The 13,270-nt window shown below is 38.0% G+C and overlaps 1 protein-coding gene across 30 annotated transcripts in view; it reads right to left on the bottom strand.

The window, feature by feature from the left end:
• The window catches only part of PUM2 (pumilio RNA binding family member 2), a 102,507-nt gene that overhangs the window by 69,431 nt on the left and 19,806 nt on the right, over nucleotides 1–13,270 (bottom strand). For 25 of the 30 annotated variants that reach the window (XM_024927602.5, XM_008952362.6, XM_024927605.5 and 22 more), the window contains 2 exons: nucleotides 9,365–9,433; nucleotides 596–704 (listed from right to left, as the gene is read on the bottom strand). In XM_024927602.5, the coding sequence (XP_024783370.1) occupies nucleotides 596–704; nucleotides 9,365–9,415 (160 nt within the window). In that variant the 5' untranslated portion in view covers nucleotides 9,416–9,433. Of the gene's footprint in view, nucleotides 1–595; nucleotides 705–7,108; nucleotides 7,178–8,314; nucleotides 8,440–9,364; nucleotides 9,434–13,270 lie in introns of all 30 variants that reach the window. The other 5 variants (XM_055108201.3, XM_055108202.3, XM_055108210.3 and 2 more) reach the window with 2 other exon arrangements.

Here is a 13,270-nt window from a genome sequence, read left to right as displayed (position 1 = left end):
ATGGGCATTTAGGTTTTTCCATGGTTTTGCTATTATGGAATAATGCTGCTGCAAACATACACGTGTGTGTCTTATGGTAGCACAATTTATATTCCTTGGGGTATATACCCAATAATGGGATTGCTGGATTGAATGATAATTCTGTTTTTACTTCTCTGAGGAACTGACACAATGCTTTCCACAATGGCTGAACTAATTTACATTTCCACTAGTAGTGTATAAGTGGTCCTTTTTCACCACAACCTCACCAGCATCTTATTTTTTAATAATAGCCACAGAATTTTACAATCAATTAAAAAAAAACCCTTGATTAAATCTTACTGTGACAAACACTTCTAAAATTACATTTCTTAGCTGCCATTAAGAAAATGTGCATAGGGCTGGGTGTGGTGGCTCACGCCTACCATCCCAGCACTTTGGGAGGCCAAGGCAGGAGGATTGCATGAGCTCAGTTATTTGAGACCAGCCTGGGCAACAGCGCAAAACTATACAAAAAATGCAAAAATTTGGAGACTCACTCTAAAAAAAAAGGTGCATTATGACTTATAAAATGCTAAATATATTCACAATTCTCACACATATACCAGTAACTTACGAGAAGTTCCCCATGCAGTCTCTCTCCATTCATCATCCCCAAGAAATATGCCTTTTTGTCCATCTTTTGTTGAATCATCAGGTTCCCAAAACTTTTTGGTAGGCAAAAGCTATTTGGAGGAAAAATTACAGTTAAATTTTATCCTACTTACAAAGAATTAATATATAAGAAGTCTCAAACATATCACTGCTATGTATACATTAGTTTTCAATGCTAATGAAAATTCAGAGTGACCTATTTTCTAAGCTGTTTTGTTAATAGTAAATTAACTCCCCATTTATTTTTGTGTGCTGGTGCTAATAATTCTAGACCTTAAACAAAAATCAAAATCTACTTCTGACTTTTCTTCACTTTTCATACATTTTTATTACAATGTAAATTTATTCAAAAGGCTTATTAAATTCCTTACTCAATAACAGATTTAATAAGCATATCCATAGGAATGATTGAACTTTTCCCTTCACTTCCAAGTCCTCTCCCTAGACCACCTCCTATCATATCTTCTAGAATAGAAAATACTTTTTCATTTTTAACTCAGTTATTCAATGGAAGTGAAATTCACACCTCTTACTAGCTGCTGAGTACTATCTGTCAAATCCATAACAAAAAGCTATGGATGGTAGAAAACATGCATAGAAAAGAAACAATCTCAAGGCCCTGTGCTCTATCCTATACTGTGACATGCATAGCACATAAAAATTGTGTTAATACAATCATTCACTGATTACTCAAAATGAACATTTTGGACAATTCTTATTCTTTAATATTCATTCATATCTCCCTACTGTCCCTGTCGCTTAGGAGGTGGCCAACTTGGATATGTTTGTTTGAGAAGAACAGACTGGTTTTCTGAGAAGTGAACTTAGCATTTTAAAGAAGCATTCATAAGACACCATCACTCTCAACTCTTAAGTAGGTGTCCAGTCTTTTCAGTGCTAACAATAAAACCTGTGTATACTTCTATTAAACTAATCACACTCAATTACCTATATGTTTACCTCTTAAGGGCATGGTCTGCTCACCTTTAGAGAGCTCACAAACATATAAACTGTAATAAATATAACTCAGTAATACCTGAAATTGGTCTGAGATAAGATGTGTGTGTTTGTGTGTGTGACATAGTAAACCACTAATAAACACAAAACTTGAGAAAATGCACAGTGTGTAGAATAGGGTGTGAGATGAAACATGTGGGAAGGTCAAAAGTTCATGCTAGCAAAGCTAACAGATGCTGGCAGATCAGATTATGAAGACCCTTAAAGACATGCTAAGGAAGTTAGATTTCTACTGAAGCAACAGGGAATAGAGAAGAGTTAGCAAGGGTGACACTATGTACTACAAAAAACTCAAGTTGTAAGTTTTAAGAATAACAAATAGAAAGAACAAGGAGATCAATTTTGGCAATTTACAATAAGAGGGCCAAGAGAGCAAGAACTAAAAGAGGGTACTGGGCCAGGAGAGGTGGCTCACACCTGTAATCCCAGCACTTTGGGAGGCCTAGACAGGTGGATCACGAGGTCAGGAGTTCAAGACCAGCCTGGCCAAGACGGTGAAACCTTGTCTCTACTAAAAATACAAAAATTAGCCAGGCGTGGTTGCCAGTGCCTGTAATCCCAGCTACCTGGGAGGCTGAGGCAGAGAAGTGCTTGAACCCAGGAGGTGGAGGTTGCGCCACTGCACTCCAGCCTGGGTGACAGAGTGAGACTGTCTCAAAAAACAAAAAACAAACAAACAAAAAAGAGGATACTAGCAGAGAAAGCTGAGAAAATAAAATGGATCTGAGACACCTTGGAGTCAAAAGGATCTGAATACAAATGGTGGGGAAGATAAGTAAAAAGAATAACCTGTTTAATAACTTAAACAGCTAAAAAGGTAAATGGTACTGCTATTGACCACAATAGGAAAACAACAACAAACCAGGAGAGGCAGCTTTAAAGGGAAGAGAAAAAATTCAATTTGAGCATGTTCCTGAATTAAAGATCTTTTGCTAAACTAAACTAAATGTTTTAATTAAAAAATGTTAATTAAAATGTTTAAATGTTTTAATTAAAAAAAACAACTCCATTTTTAAAAAAAAGTTTTTAAATGCTAGGATGGCCCTGGGCTGTAAATGACTGGTATTTATAAAGAGCAGACATTTTAAACAATAATCTGCTCTAACAAAGATCCCAGTAAGTAAACTATAACTTGTATTCCTTCTATTTTAAAAATCTCATAAAAGATTCACGTATTCAACAAAACATAAATCTAGTAATATGAATACTAAAGCATACTTGATATATTTAAATAATAGAACATTCACAGTTAAAACCCAAGTTAATCCCTTAAAAATACTGTATAAGCCATTCCAAGCAGATGAAAATAATTCCTTAAAGAATAAAGCAATGTTTTTATCCCATACTTCATGAAGAAAAAAGTCTCAGTATCAAAATAATAACAAATAAGTAATCTAAAGTTGTAATAACTAATAAAGCATTTATCACAGACAAAGAAGTGGCTAAAATAGACTAATCTTATGAGGTAGTAAAAGTAATAGCACCCCTTTGAGACTATTCTGAAGTCTTTTGGGATTAAAGTTCTGGGAGTGCCTTCAAAATGCTTTAAAATGCAAATTGCAGCACACATCTGCAGTCCCAGCTACTCAGGAGGCTGGGCAAGAAAATTGCTTGAATCTGGGAGGCTGAGGTTGCAGTGAGCCGAGATCGTGCCACTGCACTCCAGCCTGGCGACAGAGCGAGACTCTGTCTCAAAAAAAGAAAAAAGAAAAAGAAAAAACGCAAATTGTTTACCTGGGCTGGGAAGCAGCGGGGAGGGGAGTCTGTAAACCACTTACCAAGTGTGTCTACTATGGCCAAGCACTATACTATGAGTATCTTCATTTTCGAACATTTAGAAGTTTTTATGCACAGGAAAATTTAATAGTTGAAATTAACACTCTACCAAAGGCCTTCACTGATATTCTAAAAACTATTTGCTCTGACAGTTTAAGATACTGACTCAAATACTTTTAGGGGATCTACTAGCTGGTGACTAAGAATAGGTTAAAGTGAACTAAATGTAGGGGAAGGCAACAATTCAGTATAGAACACAGTTAAAGAGGAAAAAAAAAGGTTAAACAATGCATTGATTAGAACAGCAATAAAAATAGGAGATTTGCCCCTGGAGAATCTTTTACTGTAGTAGAAAGAGCAACCATACAACATTACAGAAAACAAAATTAAGAAACTGTTAAGATCTATAAAATGTGTTATCCAATACCACTTCATATTAGTTCCCTACTTCACAAACTCTAAAAGAAGGTCAGGCAACTCAGTGTTTCTTATCAATCTGCTCTTCTATCCTAACTCCAATGTTTGAGGGAATATACAGTGTCTTTTCCTTCAAATGTATGGCTTGCTTTCCCCATTTCCAAAGAAACCTATCAGCACCCAGGCATACTGCATCAAAAAAAAAATAAAATACACTCCCACTCGGGCATTTACATGAGTATACCTATACTTCAGACTTTTTAAATTGTTATGGAAAACCCCTAAACTAACCAAATAAACATAATCCCAAGACTTAAAAGGATTTAAAATGTAAATTATGTTTTAAATTAAGTTATTTATATAATTTATCATCCCAAATGGGATACTTTTGTGAAAAAAGATGCTATTAATAATTATGCCATGAGAAGATATAGATGTGAGCTGTCCTGGGCAAATCAGAATGTAAAGTCACTCTACTTATAATGGAAGTTCAAAAGAGGTAAGAACAGATCCTCAAAACTAAGTTGTAACAGGGAGCAGAGACTCATGCCTGTAATCCCAGCACTGAGGGAGGTGAGAAGATAGTTTGAGCCCAGGAGCTACAGACCAGCCTGTCCAACACTGTGACATCCTGTCTCTTTTAAAAAATAAAATAATTATAAATAAATAAATATAAAATAAATTAGCCGGGTGTGGTGGCATGCACCTCTAGTCCCAGCTATTTAGGAGCCTGAGATGGGAGGATAGAATGAGCCTGGGAGGTCGAGGCTGCAGCGAGCTATAATTAGCTGAGGCAGGCAGACTGCTTGAGCTCAGGAGTTCAAGACCAGCCTGGGCAACATGGCGAAACAATGTCTCTACAAAAAATATAAAAATTAGCCAGGCGTGGTGGCGTGCACCTGCAGTCCCAGACACTGGGGAGGCTGATGTGGGAGGATCACTTTAGGCCAGGGGTCAGAGGTTGCAGTAAGTTGAGACAATGCCACTGCACTCCAGCTTGGGCCACAGAGCAAGATCCTGCCTCCAAAACAAAAAACAAAAACCAAACAAAACAAACAAACAACAACAACAACAAATGAAACATAGAGAACAAAACACAAAGTAACTCCACAGAACACAAAAATGGTGCTTTTCCAGACTTTAATCTTTTCTGTTAATGAAAGATATTAACACTTTCATTTTCTCAAATCCTTGGTATCAACAGCAAACATTACTAAATGTCATCACTTCCAACAGGAAGTAGTACTGTACAGAAGTAGTACTGTAAACACTCAAGACTTCCCTGGGTTCAAACTGCTCTTTGAGTACTATTACGTGGCCTTGGACTAGTTTTAATTAACCTTTTCTGCGCTTCAGTTTCCTCATCTATAAACTGCACGGAATTACATCTAGGGCCAGGTGTGGTGGCTCACATCTGTAATCCTAGCACTGTGGGAGGCCGAAGTGGGCGGATCACGAGGTCAGGAAATTGAGATCATCCTGGCTAACACTGTGAAACTCTGTCTCTACTAAAAATACAAAAAATTAGCCAGGCGGAGTGGCACACGCCTGTGGTCCCAGCTACTCGGGAGGCTGAGGCAGGAGAATAACTTGAACCTGGGAGGTGGAGATTGCAGTGAGCCAAGATTGCGCCACTGCACTCCAGCCTAGGCGACAGAGCGAGACTCCATCTCAAAAAAAAAAAAAAAAAAAAAGAATGGCATATAGTACACAGCAAACACATAAATATTAGGTATCTTCACTACCAACAGTATGAATCCTTTACTGTTATCAAACATGACTTAACTTACTGACCCACAACATTCAACTGATTTCAAATATTATATTATTCACTTTAACGATTTTGTCCATAGCTGTTTGACTTCTCTTGAGTCAGTCTGACTATCCTAGGGGGATGATGAAAACCCACTACTTAGGAAGAACAGTTTACTACTACAGTCACATTCTGCATAAGGAAAACTGACCAAGGTTACACATAAGCTGGTAAATGTTAACAAGGGGATCTGAACCCATATCTACTTAATTCTAAGACCCTTCTCTTCACATTTAACTACCATAAAAGATAGTTCTTTTCAATCATATTTTAATTCATCATGATTTCTGAAAATTTCAAGTATTATTCTAGAGATACGGACTAGCAAAAAAAAAAAAAAATCCAGTATCAGATCACCACTGGGAATAAGGAAAAAATAAAAATGCTTAAAATATTATCATGATAGTCTTCCTATTACAGTGGGTAAAGTTTAAGATAGAATTAAGATAGAGATTATCTAGACAAACTATGACCAGCTATTTAAACACTATTTGAAATGGCTGGTTTCCATTCCAGTTATCCCTAAGAGCTTATATTAAAGCAAGAGCGTTTCAGAGATACATGTGATTCATACAAAAGGTTATTCTTATTATTATTTTTAAAGTCAGTCAGTCTTACTCAAGGTCATAACACTAGGGAGAGATCTAGGAGAAAATACAAGTCTCCTTCCTCCCCTACCTAGTAAGTCTTCCACTTCACCACACTACATAGAATCTTAGTACACAGGCTTTCTTTAATGCTTTCTTTATATATTATTGTGTTGGAAAGACAGGAGAGAGCACTGCTTATCATACTAAGCTATAAAGATATTCTCAAAATAAAAGATATTAATTCAGTGATTTAAAGTTAGATTCTGGATTTTCTGAAGAATTTCAGACAGGGCCCTCTTTCCTGTTATTTAAAAAATAAGCAGAAACCCAGCTATACGTGCCCCAACAACCTAGAGACGCTAATAGGTATGAGCCTACGCAGTGTGTCTGACTTAACACTACACTAATAAAGCAGAGTTCAATCTCCTATAGATTAGTTTTGCTCTTTTTAAGCCACATGACATAATGCAAATCAGTAGGTCTTTCGACAGAAACATGCTATCAGTGTAAAAACAGAGAGGGTAAGTTTATGAATAGGTGAATACAAATCTCTTATTTGTGGATGCCTTCTGATGATGGCTCAGTAAAGACATCATGATCTACAAAACACAGTAAATTTGAAATTAGTCCTACATGTAGATGTAAAACTTTGTACATTAGAGATTTACAACACTTAAGACAACAGTAAGCAAAAACTATTTTTAAAGAAAGTCAAGACGAGGGCAATCTATTTTAAAAACAGTTTTGCATTAAAAAAAAAAAAAAGCATTTTTAGAAAACTTAAGAGCCAGAAACTCAAGGCTGCTTTTAATTTATTCCAATGAATGAATTCTGGGATATAACAAAAACAAAAAAACCTCACCTGTCAGGAAAGGAGAAGACTGGTGAGAGAGAGAGGCAAAGAAGGAAATCCCAGAAGGTTCCTTGCTGCCTGTGAGATGAGGAAAGATAGAAAGGCTTGTGGGAGAGAGAACCCAGAGACAGAAATCTCAGTAGGTTTTTCTTAGCTATCTCTTTGAGGTGACAGTGTTAGTGCTTAAACTGTTAGGAAATAAAACTAATGAGAGCATCTTAAAATATATTTTTACTGGATGAAGGTTACAGATACACTGACATGCTGCTATCCACCAGGTAGCAGGAAACCGTGGTCACTTTTACTCTCCATATCTGACATGTCCAATAAGAAAGTCTGGATTTAAGCTTTTTTCTTTTAACATACCATTCAACCCAGCTACTCTTTCCCCCAAATAACTAAACCCTTTCAACCACTGTTTCAGATCATGACTTTTTTTTGATCTGCAAAGATAACTTTAGAATTATTAAATATTATTTAGAAAGAGTGAAAAAACACCAGTTTGAAAACATATATACAATATACATCTAAGAAGTGATAAAGGGAGTCTAAAATTAATGTAGGAGTATGACTCCCTTGTTCTTTTTTTTTTTTGAGACGGAGTCTCGGTTTGTCCCCCAGGCCAGAGAGCAGTGGTGCAATCTCGGCTCACTGCAAGCTCCGCCTCCCGGGTTCACGCCATTCTCCTGCCTCAGCCTCCCGAGTAGCTGGGACTACAGGCGCTTGCCGCCACGCCCGGCTAATTTTTTGTATTTTTAGTAGAGATGGGGTTTCACCGTATTAGCCAGGATGGTCTCTATCTCCTGACCTTGTGATCCACCCACCTTGGACTCCCAAAGTGCTGGGATTACAGGCGTGAGCCACTGTGCCCAGCCTGACTCTCTTGCTCTTAAAGAATTATCAGCAAGTTCAAGTTTGTCATAGACAAGAAGGTTGAAGCACTGTTCAACCCTGCTTTTAATATATGTTATTCTGCTTTTTAAAGACCAAAGAAAACTAGTGGCCCGGAAAGAACAAAAGCCCTTTTCATCTGCCTCTTATTTGCCAATAGCATAAATAATGCCTAACCAGATATTGCACTGCAGTGAAGCTACAGATTTTGTTTACAAAAAAAATTCAATTTCTTCAATTTCTCTTAGGGCTGAGAATTTTACCTTATGCACTGGTCTAACAAATTTATTTTGGCAATACTTAAGCTTAAGCACCTTAACTCACCCTTAAATCAGTCCTCTGAAAATGACATACTCTTTGGAAAACGCTGTTCTGAAGAAGGGGAGGGTTAGCTAGCTGCAGGGTGCCCTCTTGTGGCCCAAAGGAGAGACTTGGACTCTTTTCTGCATCTGAAGAGCACAGCATTGGATGGAGTGAGTCTCATGAAGGTCTCTATTCTACCGAGGTAAAATAATCTCCAGGAGCAAGCAGTTAATTACACATCTTAGGTCTGTTCACTGTTATCTTCTATTATCAAAGTCTACGTTAGTAGTACAGAACATGACAAAATACAGATGTCACCACAAGAGTTTCCATAATCAAAGTTCTCTAAGTATTCATTAGCTATATGAAAAACTAAGTATTTGATGCCTTAAAATATATAATGATGAGGTTAACTTTGGTGCTCCAAAGAAAATCATAGATTAACGAGAATGATAAAATCCATTAAGAAATGCGAAGTGCCTACTATGCTAGGCATTCGAAGCTAATAATTTACAGGGGAGACAAGTGTAAAACAAACTAACCAGCAATATAATAAAAGTCTGTATAAAGAACTAGAAGCCAGATGAAGGGCTTAATTCTATGGCAGATAGCAACTAGACAATAGATACATCCCAGTCGAGTCTTGTAGAAGATTAGAAGTTTGTTAAGTAAACAGTTTTGGGTGAACAAGAGATTTTTGGAAGGGAGAATAGTAAAACCAGTATGGCTAAAGCAAACACAGCATACATATATAAAACAGCAGAACAAGGCTAAAGAGTTTTTTTTCGAGCAAAGCTAATTATAGTTCATTACCAAAATATAAGAAATTATCTCACCAAGTCAATCAAATCACCTAGACACAAATAATCACACTAAAAATTACTGCTAAAAGCTTTTTTTTTTAAGCTAAAAATCACAACAGAATTGTACAATCTGAAATTTAAACCCCTCCATATAGTTTGGAAGATATGACCACTATTTCCAGGAAGGGAGATGGTTAAAAAAAAAAAATAAGTTACAATGGCTCAAAATAAAGTGAGGTGTAAGTTCTTAGTATTTGTAAACATTTACCTCTCCCATTCCCCGAGATTCTAATGCAAGAGCTTGAAAATCATGATTCATTTCATCCACAGATCAAACCTGTTGAATAACAAAAACAAAAATTAGTACAAAGAAATGTTTAAACAGACTTCTTCAACTATTTTTATATTATATTGCTGCTATGACTAATATTAGCATGATCTGAGAAAGGGAAGCACTGATTTCTGTAGGGAAGACAGGTTTTCCCACAGTTTATGACAGCAATCTACCTTAAAACCTGTAGAAAAACATTAGGTCAAGGGTTCTTGAATTATTCTGTGTGCCAACAACTATGTGAAGGCAATGAAAAACAATTAAAGCCCAGAAACTGGAGAATAGTCTACACTTTAAAGAAAGGAGTAGCACAGAGTAAGGTTTTTTGTTTGGTTGTTTGTTTTTTTAAAATGGCATTTCTGCCCGAGGGAAGGCCTAGATGTGGAAGTAGGGTCCTTAAATTCCTTTAAGAATCCAGCCTTAATGGCCTGAAGAAACCAAAGGACACAGTCTAGAGCAACCAGAGCTGCTGGAAAGTAAGAAAGGGAATCCCAGAGAGGACACGCCATGTCTGGTGTATAAATTACACTGGGATTTTCAGATGACGCCTGAACTGCACATATGTGAGACAGACTCCAAGGAGCTCAATTAACGCTAAAAGAATTGAGCAGAAATTTCTGCTGCTGACCACCACAAAAGTCACAGAAATTTGGAGGCTGAGTCCCAACAAAACCCAACATTTGGCTAGGTGTGGTGGCTCACGACTATAATCTCAGCACTTTGGGAGACCGAGGTGGGTGATCACTTGAGGTCAAGAGTTTGAGACCAGCCTGGCCAACATGGTGAAACCCCGTCTCTACCAAAAATACAAAAAAATCAGCTGGGTGCGGTGGCACGCGTTTGTAGTCCCAGCTATTCGGGTGGCAGAAGAATTGCTTGAATCTGGGAGGCAGAGGTTACAATGAGCCAAAATCGTGCCATTGCACTCCAGCCTGGGCATCGCAGAGAGACTCTGTCTCAAAACAGACAAACAAAAAAAACACAAACACACAACCTCCACATTCTCCAAAGAAACAACAGAATCTAGAGCATCTTCAATACATCAATCATGAAGTCTGGAATATAATCTGTAATTACTAGACAGGTGAGAAAAAAGGAAAATGTGACCTAAAGGAAAAAAGGCAATTAATAACCACTCCAAGATGACCCAGGTTAGAATTAGCGGACAGCAATCCTAAAGCAACAACCATAGCTGTGTTCAAAGATATAAAGAAAAACATGCTCCTAAAGAATGAACAAATGCAAAATTTCAGCAGAGAAAGAAAAACTACAAAAATAACCAATGCTAAAACTGAAAAAAATATTTAAAAATTACACTGGATGCACTTAGCAGATTATAAAACAACAAAAGAAAGGGTCAGTGAACTTGAAAATATATCAACAAGATTTCTAATTTGAAGAATAGGAAAACAGTGGAAAAAAAATGAACAGAGCTTCAGGGACCTATAAAATGTCAAAGCCAAATAAAACAAAGATGACTCTCTAAATTGAAAATGTTGTATTTAGGAAGCAAGAATCTAATTTGGGTGCGGTGGCTCATGCCTATAATCCCAGCACTTTGGGAAGCCGAGGTGGGTGGATTACTTGAGCCCAGGAATTGAGACCAGCCTGGGCAACATGGCGACACTCCATTTTTACAAGAAATTTAAAAATTAGCTTGGCACATTGGTGCATGCCTGTGGTCCCAGCTACTCGGGAGGCTGAGGTGGGAATATCACTTGAGCCTGGAAGGTCAAGGCTACAGCAGTAAACCATGATTGTGCCATTGCACTCCAGCCTGGGCGACAGAGCAAGACCCTGTCTCCAAAAAAAAAAAAAAAAAAAAGATAAGATCTAATGTTCTCCATATGGTCCTATTTGGTCATAGGATGACCAACATGGTAAAAACAATGTCTCTACAAAAAGAACACAAAAATTAGCCTGTTTCGGTAGGGCATGCCTATAGCCACAGCTACTCGGGAGGCTGAGGTGGGAGGATCGCTTGAGCCCAGGAAGTGAAGGCTACAATGAGCCATGAGCGTACCACTGCACTCCAGCCTGGGTAACAGAACGAGAGCCCCCTCATCTCAAAAAAAAAAGAAAAGACAAAGAAAAAGAAAGGAAAATAATGTAATTTGGAGCATATATATACGGACTGGACGGTCTTGGGTATGTCTGAAGAACAAAGAGAAGGCTGGAAGTTATTAGAGAAACGTTACAGACTGTTCTGACAGATTGGTACTAGAGCAGCTTTTGAGAAATGGCAAGCTCTGACTAGATGAAGCTCGTCTCAGAGTAGTGGCAAGTTGTTTCCAGTGCTACTAGGTAAAATAGGTCTTAGGGTTACAGCGGGCCATTTCTACAGCTGGGCTTGCTGAAAATTTAATTTTTGGATCAGATGTTAAGTGCTCAAGTGCCTTTTCCCCCTGGACCCTAGATTCTGATTTAGTTGGGTGTTACAAGAATGACCTAACGTGTATAATTTTCACAGGAACAATACCAAAAAGTGTAACTTACATGTAACTGGAGTTCCAGGAATGAACAGGATGGTAAAAATATTGAAGAAACAATGGCCAGAAATTCCCCCAAATTTAGTGAGAGTCAAATTTACAGATTCAAGAAGCCCCATGGACACCAGAGGAAAGATAAATAAGAAAAAAAAAAATTCCACACTTACAGTCATTATAAAAACCCTGAAAATCAAAGAGAAAAAGTCCTGAAGATTGCCAGAAAAAAAAGCCAACATATTACATAAAGAGGAACAATGATATATGAATGACTGCTAACTTGGACCAGAAATAACGGGGCCCAGAACATACAGGACAAGATTTTAAAGTGCTGAAAGGAGTGCCAATCCAGACTTTTACACCTGCGGAAAATATCACCTTAGAATAAAGGCTGAAAATGTAATACCGTAAAATGTATTTTTGGCCTTTGTCCATGTCCTGGCAAAAAGCTCCTAAAACCCCTGGAATCACTGGAGTGATGAGTGTCTTCTGCATGCTAATGAGCTGACTGACTGGGGGCTGGTTGCCAGGGGAACCATCTTTTTGATTAGAGAGTTTGAACTTTCAGTTCCCCCTCCTGCTTCCAGAGACGGACTGAAAACTTAGTTGATCACGAAGATTTTAATGCCTATGTAATGAGGTGAGGCTTCTGCAAAATTCCAAAAGGTCTGAGTTCTGGGAGCTTACAGATAGCTGAACTCTTGGAGGTTCCTGGAGAGTGGCCTGCCCCATTCTCCCATACATCATCCTAATGCATCTCTTCCATCTGGCTATTCTCAACGGTATTCTTTGTAATATCCTTTATAATAAATGGGTAAATTTAAGTAATGTGCTTCCCTGAGTTCTGTGAACTGTTCTAGCAAATTAATTGACCAAAGAAGGTCAGAGGAACACCTGATTTACAGCTGGTCAGTAAGAAGTCTATGTGACAACCTACGACTTGCAACTGGCATCTGAAGTAGGGCCCAAGCCCTCAATCTGTGTGTGGGAGCTGATGCTCTCTCCAGGGAGATAGGGTCAGAAATGAGTTAGACCATGCCCAGCTGGTGTCCACTGGAGAATTTGCTGCAGGACTGATTGCTTGATACAGCATATCAAGCAATACATGTGGGATCATAGAAGTGTTCTGTGTTGTAAGGGTACAGTAGGATAAACTGTATTTTTATCCTATAGCCTTACATTTGGTGTCAGAAGTGGCATTTGCTAACACAGCCCTGGCACACAGAAACGTGGTTTGGTTCAGACAACTTGGGGACAGGAAAAAAAAAAAAAAAAAACCACACGCGTTGTTTGGGAATAGAAAGAATGAAAGGGTAGGGGATGAGAAATGGGAATAGAAAGAACGAAAGGGTAGGGG

The sequence above is a fragment of the Pan paniscus genome, chromosome 12, assembly GCF_029289425.2.
Source record: "Pan paniscus chromosome 12, NHGRI_mPanPan1-v2.0_pri, whole genome shotgun sequence".
In the NCBI taxonomy this organism is placed as follows: domain Eukaryota; kingdom Metazoa; phylum Chordata; class Mammalia; order Primates; family Hominidae; genus Pan; species Pan paniscus.
This window is presented reverse-complemented; position numbering and strand designations above follow the sequence as displayed.